Raw genomic sequence first — 18,269 nt, forward strand, 5'->3', positions numbered from 1 at the left:
TGTATGTGCATGTGTGCATCAATGTGTGCATGCATGTGTCCATCTGGATTTGTTTGTCTGGACCATAACTTTGACATGCATGGAGCTATCTTGCTTATATTTAGCACGAATGTTAACTTCAGTGAGACGGAGTGTCCTACGCAAACCCCAGGTTCCAATTGCAAAGGTCAAGGTCACAGTTGGACGTCAAAAGTCATATCAGATCTTATCCAGCCCATAACGTTGACATGCATTGTTTTTACTTTGCATGAATGTTTAACTCAATGAGACTGACTCTATCTCAAAGGTCAAGGTCACATACATGTGAACTCTCCAGATTTAGTGGGGAGTCTCCCGATTTGGACTATAAAACCCGACTCTCACGATCGGGAAATACAATCTCCCGATTTTTAACATTTTCGTATATAGGATTTTTTTAACATGAAATAATCAACTGTAACACCGGTTCAGATCACGTGTGACTGACTGGTTTACATAATTAACGGATTGTTGCAGACTGGAAATCTGGATATCGGGGAAAAATGAAACAGTCTGTGTTCAATCCATCATGTTAAAACATGAACTTCGACATACCGTGTGTTGTAACTTGTGTTTTTAACACATATTAAACTGGTCATTAGCAATTATCGGGAATGACATGGGTGCCCTTGAAGATAAAAGGATCGACTGATTTGAAAAGTCGCCAGTACGGTAAAGCAATTATGAGATTTGTGAAATTAAGATTACTCGGTTCAAAAATTTACAAAACTCTTTTGACTTTGTCTAGGAAATCACAACTTTTAAAAACAAAATCAAGATGAGACGAACAGACCATATCATTAATTTTTTAATATAGTACTTCAGCAATATTTCCATTTCTTTAAAAGTCTTCTATCTGTTAACATAAGTTTTACACAATGCCAAAACATCCTGCACCTGCATACCAGTAAAAGTAAAGTGATACTAACTGCTACATGATGATTGATTCTACACCAGAACTATGTGAGTCAGTGAGACTGATGATGGACAATATGTTTTGTTGTTTAACTGTATATAAGACAAATATTATGAAATAATATATTTATTAAAGTAATATAAATAATTAAATAAGTGCAAAAATAACTTAAATTGTGTATTGTTCATTGAAATTGAAGTGTTTTATATACTCCTTTAGCAAGAGGGTACCCAGTGTGATATAGATTATACGCACGGAAAAGGAGTGGGTGTTGGAGGGGGTGACCCCCTCCCGCTGGTGGGGGTACGTGGGACCTTCCCAGGATATGTTTTGAAATACATGTATTGACTTCATTTGGTGCAGTCTGGCTGCTTTATAGGGTGGTACTTTGACAAAAAATACGCACTTGCGTATTGTTACGCCCTTGTCTTGCTTATGGACCATACAAAATCTCCCATTTTTATACCCCAGTCTCCCACTTTTGAAATGCCAAACTCCCACTTTGCCGTCTAAAAAGGTTCACATGTATGAGGTCACAATTATGGGTCAAAGGGCGGGCTTGACATGTTGCCTCAGGGCATCTAGTTGTGGGAAGGTTTCTAAATATTACGGTAAATATCAGAAGAAAATAATTATTGTTTTGGAAGTCCAAACATGTTATTTAATGAAAATTATTCATTGAGGTCGGATTTTGGCAACAGGCAGTAAATATCTATCTGCACTACTTTTCTTAGCAGAAAAATCATACACTATGTAAACATGTAAACACAGTAAACTAAAAATCTGTGAACAATTAGGAAACTAAATCCACACATCTAAGGCAAGTACAAGCCACTGACCTTGTGATATTAAAGTAAAAGCTAAGAAGAAGTCATTTTTAGCTAAACTATTCGAAGAATAGGGGAGCTTTCCTACTAGCCCAAGCGTCGGCGTTAGCATCACACAAATGTTAAAGTTTGCATACCACCCCAAATATTTTCAAAGTCCATTGAGATATTGCTTTCATATTTTCCATACTTGTTTATCATCATGACTCCATTCTGTAAACAGGAGCAGACAACTCTATCAAGCATTTTGACTGAATTATGGCCCCTTTTAGACTAAGAATATGCTTATTGTAATGTTAAAGTTTGCGTACCACCCCAAATATTTTCAAAGTCCATTGATATATTGCTTTCATATTTTGCATACTTGTTTACCATCATGGTGACCCCAGTCTGTAAAAAGGAGGAGGTGACTATATCAAGCATTTTGACTGAATTATGGCCCCTTTTTGACTTAGAACATTGTCACAAGGTTTTCTGTGACAATATTTCTCTCAAAAGTTAAACACAGGAATTATTACTTGATTTTTGATTTTCTCAAAATTATCTTATTAGAATATGTATTTTCAGAAAAATCAAATTCTGTTACAACTTATTATTATCCTCTTAAAAGATTTCTAACTAATTTACAGACATGTTTTAACCTGGACCTAATATGTTTTAGCTTTTACTGTATAATTTTATTGTGTTAGAAACATTGATATTATGCTCATTATAATGTTGATTGGTATAATGATTATGTATGATTAACTGTTATACAAATTGAAATTTATCTTGACTAATTCTCACTGTAAGAGTCTATACTTGTTTTATACTTTTTTAGAGATGTTCTTTGGCATATGTTCCCTTGCCAACATAATATGCTATATAAAGCATGGTTTTGAATGAAGAAAAGAAGGAAAATATTAGGACTCGAAAGTAAGAACTAAGACGATCTCTGCATAGTTAGAAGTTATGTCAGGAATACGTGTAGTTGTGTAACTTTTATACGGAAAACCGTTTGGACATTAATTTTGAAGTCAAGATTTAATTGTCGAAGGAACTCGTTATTTATTTGTTATTGTACCCCCCGACAACAAAGTTGTAAGGGGGGGTATACTGGTTTCAGGTTGTCTGTCTGTCTGTCTGTCTGTCCGTCTGTCCGTAGACGCAATCTTGTGCGCACCATCTCTCCTTATCCCCTTGACAGAATTTAATGAAACTTCACACAAGTGATCAGTACCAACAGTAGTTGTGCATGGGGCATGTTAGGTTCTTTTAGAAAAAAAATTTGCAGAGTTATGGGACTTTGTTTTTTTGTTACTATACTATATACATAGACACAATCTTGTGCGCACCATCTCTCCTCATCCCCTTGACACAAATTAATGAAACTTCACACAAGTGATCAGTACCAACAGTAGTTGTGCATGGGGCATGTTAGGTTCTTTTAGAAAAAAAATTTGCAGAGTTATGGGACTTTGTTTTTTTGTTACTATACTATATACATAGACACAATCTTGTGACGCAATCTTGTGCGCACCATCTCTCCTCATCCCCTTGACAGAATTTAATGAAACTTCACACAAGTGATCAATACCAACAGTAGTTGTGCATGGGGCATGTTAGGTTCTTTTAGAAAATAAATTTGCACAGTTATGGGACTTCGTTTTTTTGTTACTATACTATATACATAGACACAATCTTGTGCGCACCATCTCTCCTCATCCCCTTGACAGAATTTAATGAAACTTCACACAAGTGATCAGTACCAACAGTAGTTGTGCATGGGGCATGTGAGGTTCTTTTAGAAAAAAATTTTTGCAAAGTTATGGGACTTTGTTTTTTTGTTACTATACTATATACATAGACACAATCTTGTGCGCACCATCTCTCCTCATCCCCTTGACACAGTTTAGTGAAACTTCACACAAGTGATCAGTATCAACAGTAGTTGTGCATGGGGCATGTTAGGTTCTTTCAGAAAAAGAAAAATTGCAGAGTTATGGGACTTTGTTTTTTTGTTACTATACTATATACATAGACACAATCTTGTGCGCACCATCTCTCCTCATCCCCTTGACACAATTTAATGAAACTTCACACAAGTGGTCAGTAACAACAGTAGTTATGCATGGGGCATGTTAGGTTCTTTCAGCGACAAAAATTGCAGAGTTATGGGAATTTGTTTCTTGTTAACATACTATGTACATACAGTCTGCATATGCAATCTTGTGCGTGCCTAATCTACCAAACCCTTACACACAATTTAATGAAACTTCACACAAGTGATCAGTACCAACCCTAGTTGTGCATGGTGCATGTTACATTCTTTTAGATAAATATTCTGCTTAGTTATGGGACTTTGTATGTATACAGTTTAGTAACAAAAAACAGTCTATATACATACAGTCCACATAATTATGCAATCTTGTGTGCGTCAAATTGCAATGTACTGTGTCAGTGCATGCGGGGGGTACATTCATCACCTTTAGTGATAGCTCTAGTTTATATTTGTGTTGATTTCAATACAAGACATTTAAAACACAGTTGGAGTTATTCATCAATTTTGCTGATTCCCCATCAGCACATCAACAACAGTCACTGAGCATTTAGCTCTATCACAATATGCTTATTGTAATGTTAAAGCTTTACTCATAGCTTATATTATACTATCAAGCACTAAGAAAAGTCGAGCGCGCTGTCAGCTGACAGCTCTTGTTGTTATTTGTTCTTCTTCTTTTCTGATAATGGCCTCGTTCAATACTGATACATTTTAGCCATGCGTTGGGGGTTAAAAAAGTGAAAGACTATCAAGTTTCCCAAGCTACTCAGTCCACCTAGTACTCCCTGACAGTTGGTGATAAAAAAGGTACAAAAACCTAACACAAGTTAAGTGTAAGACATGTACATACATGCATTGTTTTCTGTGTTGATATATTGTTTTGCAAAAGCACGAAACACATTGGTTATTCTATGATAAATCACACTTGGGAACTTGTTATTTTGATTTTAACATGACATACTGGTATCAACAGTGTTAGAAAAAATGGTAACTACTTTTTACTACATGAGCTACACTTCATGCTACGCACCTGGATCATTCATACATAGAGGATGATGTCACTATTTTGCACGTGCATGGGTTATCGCAAATTCTAACACAACCAGCAAATAACCTACATAAATGTGGAGCAAAACCTATCTCGGGTTATTCTGCAATAAACCACTTGCGTGCAATGACGTCATTCGATACAGGTGTGTAGCACGGTCATAAAAAGTAGTTACCATTTTTTCTAACACTTTTGATACTAGTAATATATTGTTTTGCATAAGAACGAAAAACTCAGGTTATTCTACGATAAATCACACTTGGGAACTTATTATTTCTTAAATAACTGTTGATTGATTTTCTCCTATGTGTATATAGGTTATTTGCAGGTTGTGTTAAAATACAAAATATACTTGATAATGATATGATTGTGTGTTTATCCAAACAGGAAACTTTAATGCAATAATTGTTTGTATTTTTTTCTGGAGAAGTACACACCTTCCTCATTCACTAATAAAAAAAAGCAAAATATTACATTGTTATTAGAGGAAGGTATTTATAAAGTGACATTTTGTAGTGATAAGAATGAAGGACAAGGTCACAGAGTACTTGAGATTGAAAATTACATACCAAGTTACCTTTGAGAAATTTATATGTTTTACAAACAGCTGTTTTTTATGCCCCCGAAGGTGGGCATATTAAAATCGCACTGTGGGTCAGTCTGTGTAAATTCCTGTTCGGGCTGTAACTCTGCCATCCATAAAAGGATTTTGAAATTACATTTTGTACTTGGCATAAATATTTACCATAATGAGGTGATTTGTCATGTGCAAGACCCAGACCCCTAGCTCCAAAGTCAAGGTCACACTTAGAAGTCGAAGATTAACCAGGTCTTTTATGTGTCCAATCCTTAACTCTGCCATTCATCAAGGAATTTTGAAATTACTTGGCAAATATGTTCCCCATAATAAGGTGACATGTCATGGTCACACATAGAATCAAAGGTTAACATGGTCTGTTTCTTGTCCGGTCAATAACTCTGCCATTGATAAAGGGATTTTAGAATTACAAGGTATAAATGTTCCCTATAAAGAGATGATGTGTCATGCGCAAGACACAGACTCCTAGCTCCAAGGTCAAGGTCACACTTGGAAGTCAAAGGTGAACATGGTCTGTTTCTTGTCTGGTCCATAACTCTGCCATTTATCAAGGGATTCTAAAATTACTTGGCATGTTAACCATATTGAGAAGGTGTGTCGCACTTATGATCCGGGTCTCTCAGGTCAAGGTCAAGGTCACAAAGTGATTCATACCTAATCTATTCTGGCATATTTTGTGCAGAAAACTGTAGCATTCTTGGGCTCCCTTCAGGGGCCTTTGTCACTAGTAGTGACAGCTCTTTTATCTTTTGAAATTGCAAGGAGAGATTTAAAGCAATTTAGAAATAGGTAAATTAACTTTAAGCCTAATTGAAATTAAGTGGAATCCCAAATGTCCTCAGTAAATAAGCTTTTACCTTCAAAATTCCATTGCGTTTACATCTGTCAAAATTCGTCTGTTCTGTAGTTTTCTGAACTTTGTTATGTGATTCCAGTTTCTCAGATTTTAGTTTCTGAAATTCTTTCAGATTTTCGGAATGTTTCCGTTTGTGCAGATTAATAACTGACTCCAGTCTTTGCTTCTGTAATTCATTTTCTGATTGAAGACTTTCAACTTCCCTTAAATGGCTTTGCTTCAGTAATGCGTTTTCAGACTGAAGTCTCTCAACTTCCATCAAATAACTTTGCTTCAGTAATGCATGTTCAGACTGAAGTCTTTCAACTTCCCTTAAATGGTTTTGCTTCAGTAAAGCGTTTTCAGACTGAAGTCTCTCAACTTCCATCGAATAACTTTGCTTTATTCTTTCACATTCTGCTGTATGGCTTTGCTTCAATAATGCATATTCTGAGACAGTTTTAAGCCTCTCTAATTCCTTGGAATGCTTTTCACTTTCTGCTGCACACAGTTTTTCTTGCATTAAGTATCTCCTCTCCCTTTCTTCATAGACCTCTTGTGAGCTTTTCAGCTTTTCAAACTGTGTCCTCATTTCAAACCATACTTGGATTGAAACAGGTTTTTCCTCTGTTTTTATTCTTTGCAATTTTTCGATGTATGGGGATACATTCAGTTTTACCAGCTCTAATGCTTTTATATGGTCTTCTATCGACATTAAAGTCTTTTTAGAATAATCAGTGTCACAGTAAAATGTTGTGAAATGAGCAGTAGTATTACGAATGTTTTTTAACATGACGATGTGCTCACTGACTGGCATACCTGTCGCATCGGTTACATCTAAATCAAAGAGTTTGGAGTCTACTAAAGCATATGCAAACTTGCTGATATCCCATTCATAATTTTTCCAATTGTCATCTCTGAAAGTGTTTTGCAGTCGGTTTCTTTTCTGAATTTTTCTCTCCTTTTCTTTGTGAGATAATCCTTGCAAGCTGTTTTGAAAGTGCTTATCTTCTTTTTCTTCAAACAGTTTTACACTTGCTTCATTTTTTGTCCATGGAGTTTCAGGGTATTTTTGATTCCAAAGGGACTCTAATAAGTCTTGGAGGGCAAGTTGAGCCACTGTTTTCTCACTCTTTACAATTCTGTGGAAGTTAAACTCATCGTCTTCCATGCTGAAATCTGAAAAATATCATTTTAATGAATTAAACTATTTTTCGGCGTAGCTGAATAACATGGATTTTGACCTATATTCTATAGTAAGCCGGGCACGGAACAGGTGCGCGCTGAAAAGATAAACCATTTATTACTAAGTCTTAAATAACATTGAATATTAGAATGCATATATTAAAAAAGGATATTTAGTCATTTTAACGCAACACTAAAATGACTTATTCAAACTTTAAAGCCTTTAGTAATTTATCATCTCAAGAGAAATCGAAAGTACACTTCTTGCCCCGTTGCGTACCTCGCTTTCATATGAATGAGTGGTGGATGGTTGTAACTGTAGTCTGGGTCGAGATATTGTGCTATTGGGTACTTTTGGGAGATTCTGACCCAATACGAAATTATTTCAGAATCAGCACAGGACATCAAATCATTTTGACCTTCTGTTACTTAAAGGATACATATTGATCATATAAGTTTGCCGATAGTTGAAATATTTGCAAATGAGTCATGTGTTCATAGATGCATATCTAAATCTTTTCTGTCTGTACATCCTGTTTAATTATGATTTTTCCATGAGCCAAAACATCATTACCTCTATGCCGTTTGTCTTTTTTAAAGACATTTCTTGTTTATAGATATGTATAGCAGAATAGTGTCACAAGGGCATTGTCCAGGTGAATTTTTCCATGTGGATTATAAAGAGTTGAGTGTAATCATAGTTTCTTTGAAATAGTTAAAACAGATAAGAAGGCAGGACTTCAAACTGTACTCTATAAGATAAGATTACGGAATATGGGCCCGTCTACACATTGAAATTTTGTTGTTTTTAGTGAGTTTTTGTGATCGCTCGATGTTTGGCATCCATTGTTTGTCTGTCCTCTGTCTGTCTATCAACATTAGCTTGTGTATGCGATAGAGGCTGTACTTTTCAACTGACCTTCATGAAATTTTGTCAGAATGATTACCTTGATCAAATCTAGGCCAAGCTTAAAATGGGTCATCTGGGGTCAAAAACTAGGTCACTAGGTAAAATCAAAGAAAAAACTTGTGTATACAATAGAGGCTGTATTTTTCAACTGATCTTCATGAAATTTTGTCAGAATGATCACCTTGATTTAATCTAGGCCAAGGTCTAAAATGGATTATCTGGGGTCAAAAACTAGGTTACTAGGTCAAATCAAAGAAAAACCTTGTGTATGCGATAGAGGCTGTATTTTTCAATTGATCTTCATGAAATTTTGTCAGAATGATTACCTTGATTTAGTCTAGGTCAAGGTCTAAAATGGATTGTCTGGGGTCAAAAACTAAGTCACTAGGTCAAATCAAAGAAAAACCTTGTGTATGCAATAGAGGCTATAGTTTTCAATTGATCTTTATGAAATTTGCTGGGAATGATTGCCTTGATGAATTCCAGGTCGAATTTGAATATGGGTCATCTGATGTCAAAACTAAGGTCACTAGGTCAAATTATAGAAAAATCTTGTGTATGTGATAGAGACTGTATTTTTCAATTGATTTTCATGAAATTTAGTCAGAATGATTGCCCTGATAAAATCTAGGTCGGGTTTGAATATGGATCATGTGGGGTCAAAACTAGGTCACTAAGTCAAATCAAAGAAAAACCTTGTGTATTTGATAGAGACTATTTTTCTATTGATCTTCATGAAATTTGGGGGGAATGATTGCCTTGATGAAATCTAGGTCAAGTTTGAAAATTGGTCTTTATGGGTCAAAAACTAGGTCACTAGGTCATATCTAAGGAAATACTTGTTTAAACTCAAGAGACCACATTTTTGGTCCAGTCTTAATGAAAATTGGCCAGACTATTTGTCTCCATGAAATCACTAGGTCAAACATGTTTACACTATTATGGTGTGTTTCTTTGGTGAACAATCTAGGGCCATCTTGGCCCTCTTGTTTCTTTATATTAAACAAGTATCCCTACTAAGGCAGAATTCATACTTTCAAAGTCCTCACAAGTCCATTGATTCATTTTGCCATGCGTCCTGCGTCAAAGACGCATATTTTTCACGGGGGACGCGTTAATTTGAAATGTGTGCAGCCGCGGGACGCAAACAATTTCACTGACATAATGTGTACCTTCGTTTACTTCCTCTAATGGTTTAAAAAGTAGAACGGATGTCGGGGATAATTTTCATGCGTCAAAATTACCTTATCACCGTTCGATTTGTAAAGCATATTCTGATTGGACAGTAGTGATTTTATTAACCAGTCGGTGACGGTCATTTATTTTATGTTTGGGAGTATTGTTTTCAGAGTACCCGGATATTTCGGCCAAAATATTTCAACAATCTGACGATGCCGTTGAAAAAACAGCTGAAGTTAGATCCCAAACAGCAAAAACTTTCCGTTTTTTTTTTTGGTCAAACTTCGAGTGAATCGTCGGGTACCGAAGAAGTGAGCACTTCAACAGAAAATGAAGCAGTGGCTGCGAGCACGTCGGAAAATCAAGATACGAAAGACAAGAAAATTTGTTTCTAAATGACCTACTCATTTTTTTTTGGTTATACTATGACGAAAGTGAAGATAATATGTACTGCACAATCTGTACTGACAACATAAAAATGAACAAAGCTGCAAAGAACAGAAACTTTCAAAATACAACTTTTAACAGTTTTTTTTTCTCCTCATCCTGTTTAGTTCAGTTCTGGTCAGATATATAGGATGTAAAACCCATTAAATCAATCAATCAGTCAACCAATATAGAAAGTACAGGATGTGAAAAAGCAAACAATTCAAATTTGGGACTTACTGTTTCATAATATATTGAGTCCCTTTTTGACTCATTACCCACTGGCTGGGACTCATTGTTTCAAAATATGTGAGTCCCATGGACTCGTATCTTCAGATTTCAAAATGAATCACTGCAAGTCTTTGACATTATGAGGTGACCTCACAGGGAAGTGAGGGAATAGCAGAAAAATATAGGTCCATCTACACCTGAAAAATAGCTGGGAATAGCAGACATCTCAGTTTATCTTAGATAAAAGATGGATTTAAGACCCTGTCTGCACATTAAGAATAGCAGAAATCATAGTTTATCTCAGACAGAAAATAGATTTAAGGCCCTATCTGAAATGGATTAAAGACCCTGTCTACACATTGTGAAAGTAAAAGTGAATAGCATAAATCATTGTTTATCTTAGACAGAAAATGGATTTAAGGCCCTGTCTGAAATGGATTAAAGGCCCTGTCTACACATTGTGAAAGTAAAAGGGAATAGCAGAAATCATAGTTTATCTCGGACAGAAAATGGATGTAAGGCCCTGTCTGAAATGGATTAAAGGCCCTGTCTACAGATTGTGAAAGTAAAAAGGAATAGCATAAATCGTAGTTTATCTTAAACAGAAAATGGATTAAAGGCCCTGTCTACACATTGTGAAAGTAAAAGGGAATAGCATAAATCATGTTCATCTTAGACAGAAAATGGATTTAAGGCCCTGTGTGAAATGGATTTAAGGCCCTGTCTGCACATTGTGAAAGTAAAAGGGAATAGCAGAAATCATAGTTTATCTCGGACAGAAAATGGATTTAAGGCCCTGTCTGCACATTGTGAAAGTAAAAGGGAATAGCAGAAATCATAGTTTATCTCGGACAGAAAATGGATTTAAGGCCCTGTCTGCACATTGTGAAAGTAAAAGGGAATAGCAGAAATCATAGTTTATCTCGGACAGAAAATGGATTTAAGGCCCTGTCTGCACATTGTGAAAGTAAAAGGAAATAGCAGAAATCATAGTTTATCTCGGACAGAAAATGGATTTAAGGCCCTGTCTGCACATTGTGAAAGTAAAAGGGAATAGCAGAAATCATAGTTTATCTCAGACAGAAAATGGATTTAAGGCCCTGTCTGCACATTGTGAAAGTAAAAGGGAATAGCAGAAATCATAGTTTATCTTAGACAGAAAATAGATTTAAGGCCCTGTCTACACATTGATAATAGCTGGGAATAGCAGAAATCATAGTTTATCTTAGCCAGAAAATGGATTTAAGGCTCTGTCTTCACATTGAAAATAGCTGGGAATAGCAGAATTTTTAGTTTATTGTAGACAGAAAATGGAAATTTAAGGCCCTGTCTTCACATTGAAATAGATGGGAATAGCAGAAATTATACTCTATCTTAGATACAGTATGGATTTTAGGCCCCACCTACATACTGACAAGAGGGTCATGTTGATGCTATATTGCTCACCTTTTTAACTTGGCCTTGGAATCATCAAGATAAACATTCTGACCAAGTTTCACGAAGATAGGGTCATAAATGTGGACTCTACAGTGTTAACAAACATTTTTATTTGATTAAAGTGGTGACCTAGTTTTTGACCCCACATGACCCAGTTTTGGACTTGGCAAATGAATTATCAAGATAAACATTCTGACCAAGTTTCATGGAGACAGGATAAAAAATATGGCCTCTAGAGTGTTAACAAGTATTTCCTTTGTTTTAAGTGGGTGACCTAGTTTTTTACACTATAAGACCCGGTTTCATACTTAGCCTAGGAATCATCAAGATGAACATTCTGACTAAGTTTCATAAAGATGAGGGTCATAAATGCAGCATAAAGAGTGTTAACAAGTTTTTCCTTTCATTTACCCATGTGACCTAGATTTTGACCCCATATGACCCAGTTTTTACATTTGCATAGGGATCACCAAGATTAACATTCTGACAAAGTTTCATGAAGATAGGATCATAAATGTGGCCTCTAGGTTGTTAACAAGCTTTTTCTTTGATTTGACTTGGTGACCTAGTTTTTGGCCCCACATGACCCAGCTTTGAACTTGACCTAGATATCATCAAGAATAACATTCTTTGCAAGTTTATATCAAATCAAAGCATAAATGAAACCTCTGTATGGCTGAAAGGGCCAAAAAAAGAAATATATGCCAATTTCAGGGGCAGTAACTCTAGAACCCAAGACAGAATCTAGCTGGTGTTTGAAAGGAACTGAGATTTTATTGTGACTTGTGTGCAAGTGTATTTAAATCGAATGTAAAATGCCACAACCGTGTTCACAAGATAAAAATTAACACATTTTGGCTCTTTCAGTTGTCAGTCAGGGACCATAACTCCAGAACCTATGATTGGATCTGATAGATTCATCATGGAATCGAAGATTTATTGTTGTTGAAGATATTTGCAAGTTTGTATCAAATCAAACCATAAATGAAGTCTCTATATGGCTGCAAAAGCCAAAAATAGCAAATTCTGGCCCTGTAAGGGGCCATAACTCTGGAGCCAATGATGGGGTATGGGCAGTTTTCAAAAGGAACCAAGATATTATGCCAATAAAAGTTGTGTGCAAGTTTAATTAAAATCAATTTAATAATGTGGTCCCTATCATGTTCACAAGAAATTGTGGACAGACTGATGACAGACGGACAGACAACCACAAAATCTGCTAAAAATGGAATGGAATAGCAGAAATTTTACAAAGAATGTTTGTCTTTATGAAATCTAGCTTAAGTGTAAAACTAGTTTACCTGAGGTCAAAAACTAGGTTACTGACTCAAATCATTTAAAAACTTGGATAATGGTCTACCAGATTAACATAACACATAGTTCAAATGTTTGTCTCAGCGATATCAGTGCCAAATTAGATACTAAGTTATCTGAGGTAAGTCTTAAGAACAAGGTCTGGTGAGCTATACAGGGCCTTCGGGGCCCTCTTGTTTCAAAAGATGGACTGATTCAGCAAAGGTTTTAGCGCAATACTGCTGTAACCCCTTTATCAAATAGGAGTTATGGCTGTATAGTTGCACTTAAACCTTGATTAATGGATTGATGAAGTTGATGTTCTTTTGGACTAGTTACTTACTGTAGGCTTACTTATTTTAGCGGTGTACTAATAACAGCGCTTTTAGCGCTATCGCACATGCGCTAATTCATGTCCGCGCATTAATTTGTCCAAGCATTTTCATGTACATTTTCATTTGATGGTTTTCTTCGAACTTTTACAAATAATTGCTCTTGAGAGTTTGCACTAGTTACACTGCTTGCTAATATTTTAAGGTTCGTATGATATTCCTGTTTATTGTTCATATTATTATTTTAAATATATGATCATACAAAATAAAATATTTAAGCTTGTAGTTCATGTTTTTCTCATTTGATCAAGTTGTTATCGATTTCCGTATCACCTTCGGGCATGTCCGTTGTTGCAGTCGCTCGTTTACGGAAAGGTGTGAACGTTTGTATTAAGACACAATGCATGTAGGACAAAGGGGATTTAATGATTAAAATGTGTGACAATCTCGTTTTATTTCATCAATTATAACTAGTATACAGAATATAAAACATGCAGATTATTATAATTAAATACAAGAAGAGATTTACGGTATAACACATAAGTAAATAATTTCAAATAAATCGTATTTTCTTTAGCCCGCTAACAGTAAAAAAAGTTCATTTCATAATCAGTATGATGTATAATTTCAGCAGAAACACATTACATAAAAATTGCCGACGGTTAAGTTTATTTCCGAATATTTTCGTGAATCTCCGTAAATCTCCAAGAGCCTCATCTCGGACAGCGCTAAAATTAGAAATTAGCGGTCTCGCGAGAGCGCTAATTCACGTCCACGCATTAATTAGATATTTCACCAAAAATTGCGTTTGCGCTAAATTTTTGCGGCGCTAATAAATGTACGCCTACAGTAATTAAAGGCTCATAATGCCTTTGTTTATAACATGGCTGCCACAGTTATTGTTGTGAGAAAAAAAGCATTATGGAACTTTAAATGAATTTAGGAAAATGCAATCAAAACCAGAACGTCATGCAGGCAAGCTGCCATTTTTAGCTCACCTGTCACAAAGTGACAAGGTGAGCTTTTGTGGTCGTGCAGCGTACATCGTCGTCTGTGCGTGCGTCCGTGCATGCGTCCGTAAACTTTTGCTTGTGACCACTCTAGAGGTCACATTTTTCGTGGGATCTTTATGAAAGTTGATAAGACTGTTCATCTTGATGATATCTAGGTCAAGTTCGAAACTGGGTCACGTGCCGTCAAAAACTAGGTCAGTAGGTCAAAAAATAGAAAAACCTTGTGACCTGTCTGGAGGCCATATATTTCACAAGATCTTCATGAAAATTGGTCAGGATGTTCACCTTGATGATATATAGGTCAAGTTCGAAACTGGGTCACGTGCCATCAAAAACTAGGTCAGTAGGTCTAAAAATAGGAAAAACCTTGTGACCTCTCTAGAGGCCATATATTTCACAAGATCTTCATGAAAATTGGTCAGAATGTTCACCTTGATGATATCTAGGTCAAGTTTGAAACTGGGTCACGTGCCGTTAAAAACTAGGTCAGTAGGTCAAATAATAGAAAAACCTTGTGACCTCCCTAAAGGTCATATTTTTCATGGGATCTGTATGAAAGTTGGTAAGAATGTTTATCTTGATGATATCTAGGTCAAGTTCGAAACTGGGTCACGTGCGGTCAAAAACTAGGTCAGTAGGTCTAAAAGTAGAAAAACCTTGTGACCTCTCTAGAGGCCATATATTTCATGAGATCTTCATGAAAATTGGTCAGAATGTTCACCTTGATGATATCTAGGTCGAGTTCGAAAGTGGGTCACGTGCCTTCAAAAACTACGTCAGTAGGTGAAATAATAGAAAAACCTTGTGACCTCTCTAGAGGCCATATTTTTCATGGGATCTGTATGAAAGCTGGTCTGAACGTTCATCTTGATGATATCTAGGTCAAATTCGAAAGTGGGTCACGTGCCTTCAACAACTAGGTCAGTAGGTCAAATAATAGAAAAACCTTGTGACCTCTCTAAAGGCCATATTTTTCATGGGATCTGTATGAAAGTTGGTCTGAATGTTTATCTTGATGATATATAGGTCAAGTTTGAAACTGGGTCAACTGCGATCAAAAACAAGGTCAGTAGGTTTTGAAATAGAAAAACCTTTTGACCTCTCTAGAGGCCATTCCCTTGAATGGATCTTCATGAAAATTGGTCAGAATGTTCACCTTGATGATATCTAGGTCAAATTTGAAACTGGGTCACGTGCCATAAAAACTAGGTCAGTAGGTCAAATAATGAAAAAACCTTCTGACCTCTCGAGGCCATACTTTCCATGGGATCTGTATGAAAGTTGGTCTGAATGTTCATCTTGATGATATCTAGGTCAAGTTTGAAACTGGGTCAACTGTGGTCAAAAACTAGGTTGGTAGGTCTAAAATTAGAAAAATCTTTTGACCTCTCTAGAGGCCATATTTTTCAATGGATCTTCATGAAAATTGATCTGAATGTTCACCTTGATGATATCTAAGTCAATTTGGAAACTGGGTCATGTGCGGTCAAAAACTAGGCCAGTAGGTATAAAAATAGAAAAACCTTGTGACCTCTCTAGAGGCCATATTTTTCATGAGATCTTCATGAAAATTAGTGAGAATGTTCACCTTGATGATATCTAGATAAAATTCAAAACAGGGTCACGTACCTTCGAAAACTAGGTCAATAGGTCAAATAATAGAAAAACCTTGTGACCTCTCTAGAGACCATTTTTTTCAATGGATCTTCATGAAAATTGGTCAGAATTTTTATCTTTATAATATCTAAGTCAAGTTCAAAACTGGGTCATATGAGCTCAAAAACTAGGTCACTATGTCAAATAATAGAAAAAACGATGTCATACTCAAAACTGGGTCATGTGGGAAGAGGTGAGCGATTCAGGACTATCATGGTACTCTTGTTATGCTTGTTTAGCAGTCAGATATGCTCAGTCTAACATAACTATTGGAGGGCAGTTGTTTTGCCTAAACTGAGTGTGATCCTGTTATGGTATGGCTTAAAAATTTGATATACATTTTGCAGCCTAGGACAGGGCATGTAAAAGTTGAAAAGGATTTGCCTTCAAAGAACTTTACTTTGAATAATACTTCATTCTAATACACTTGTCTCCTACGCTAGAATGACATCACAATAACATGCGGTGAAGTCAAGAGTTTTTGTTGTGACAAAGAAAGAGCACTTCTATATTTTATCTACTGTTTTAGATTAAGGGCATATTAGAATCGAAATAATTTATAACAGAAGAGTGTTTTAACACTATTTATACGCTTGGGTGGTAAGACGTCGTACAAATAATTTCACTAGGGCTGCACCCTCGTGCAATTATTACGCCCAACATATAACTGCCCGTCATGCAAAATAGTATTAAAGTACTCTTTTGCTATAAAATTTCTTAAATAAAACATTTATAATTGCAATAGACTTTGAAAGCGAACAGCATGGATCCTGACCAGACTGCGCGAATGCGCAGGCTGGTCTGGATCCAGGCTGGTCGCAAACCCACTATGTTGGTTTTCTCATGGCGCGGCTCATATAGATTCTAACTTCATGCAGGGTATTTAATCCTTCAGGTGAAGAAGCCATCTAGCTGGCATACAGAGGTCAGTGGTTTTACACAGGCGCATGCCAGAGATGAAATAATGCACAGAAGGGCACCTGGTGTCTTCTACCATCAAAGCTGGAAAGCCACCATATGACCTATAACTGTGTTGGTGCAACATAAAACCAAACCAAACAAAACATACTAGATTACCAGCGATGACTGTAGATACACAATTGCTTTTTTGTCTAGTGAAAAACCCATTAACTTAATGGTTCTCTAATTAGATTTATACATTTCATCAGCATGAAACTGGATTTGTTGGTTTGCTTTTCTTTTGTAATTTTACATGGTTTAATACTTAATATTATTTAGCTCACATGAGCATAAAATTTTATTGTTGTACCCATGTGTCCATTGTCTTCCACCAATAACATTTTTAACTCTTTTGCTATAAAATTTCTTAAATAAAACATTTATAATAATTGAAGATGAAAAAAGTACAAACAGATAATGTGTTGGTACTTTGTAGAAAGAACATCACTGGCATGTTGAAAACCAAGATGGCAAATAATAAACCAGTCCTGTGAAAAGGTATTTTAATATCCAATTAAGACTTTTTATTTTAACCCGGCAGAACCAGGTACAATACTGGTTATTAACATGTCAAATATAGTTATACTTTTGACTGCATCAACAGTACCCACCTGATTTTGCATTTTGTATTTTAGATGTAAATGGGTTTGGAAATTGATCTGGGGCTGGTCCTTTTAACTATTTTCTCACTTTTTACAACCATTTCCTTCCAACTTTTCAACAATACATGTAAATAATCAAGCTGAACAGACTTGTATTTTTTACAAAACTTTTATGGCATTATGTGTTTTAAAACTGTCTTTGATGGAACCAAACTGCAGTAAGAAGTGGGAAAACGGTAAAAAAAAGACAGACTTCTGATTCAAAATTCAGACGGACACTGACAGGATGGCAATTAGTACCTTCAAACCTGTGCTGAATTCCAGAAAATCTGTGCATTATCTCAATCAGGACAGTGAACATGGTCTAATCAAGTCATACAAAATGAATGCCACTTCACAGTCCATAAAAAGAATTAAATTTCTTGATAATATTTATGATGGAATTTTTTCATCTCCAAACAGTGTTTCATCACCGAGTCTCAACGTAAGCATTGACCAGTGGCATAATGTACGTGCGAGCATGGCGCTTTTTGCGGTGGTTTTCACCAGTTGAGGTAATACGTTTTCTTTCGCAGTTTTTTCATTACTAAAGCTTTGTTATTTGGAATTGGCCGAGGATGACCTACAATGAACGCGCTTTTATGGGGATATATCAGAATTTTCATATTATTTGTAGTTTTTCCTAACATTCAGGAAGTATTCACTAAAAAACACGTATTTGACTACCGCCCCTTAATTTTCTCGTTGTAAAATTAATGGATA

At 35.9% G+C, this 18,269-nt stretch overlaps 1 protein-coding gene and 1 long non-coding RNA gene across 2 annotated transcripts in view; one reads left to right on the plus strand and one right to left on the minus strand.

The window, feature by feature from the left end:
• LOC128551161 (uncharacterized) overlaps positions 1-17,419 on the plus strand; it is a 22,151-nt gene extending 4,732 nt beyond the window's left edge. The window contains exon 2 of the long non-coding RNA XR_008368658.1: positions 16,841-17,419. This is a non-coding gene — a long non-coding RNA (uncharacterized LOC128551161). The remainder of the gene's footprint in view (positions 1-16,840) is intronic.
• The window catches only part of LOC128551160 (kinetochore protein Nuf2-like), a 36,006-nt gene that overhangs the window by 12,833 nt on the left and 4,904 nt on the right, over positions 1-18,269 (minus strand). The window contains exon 2 of the mRNA XM_053531648.1: positions 6,306-7,462. Coding sequence (XP_053387623.1) covers positions 6,306-7,454 — 1,149 coding nt within the window. The 5' untranslated portion in view covers positions 7,455-7,462. The remainder of the gene's footprint in view (positions 1-6,305; positions 7,463-18,269) is intronic.

Source organism: Mercenaria mercenaria, chromosome 19 (genome assembly GCF_021730395.1).
Source record: "Mercenaria mercenaria strain notata chromosome 19, MADL_Memer_1, whole genome shotgun sequence".
NCBI classification, from domain to species: Eukaryota; Metazoa; Mollusca; class Bivalvia; order Venerida; family Veneridae; genus Mercenaria; species Mercenaria mercenaria.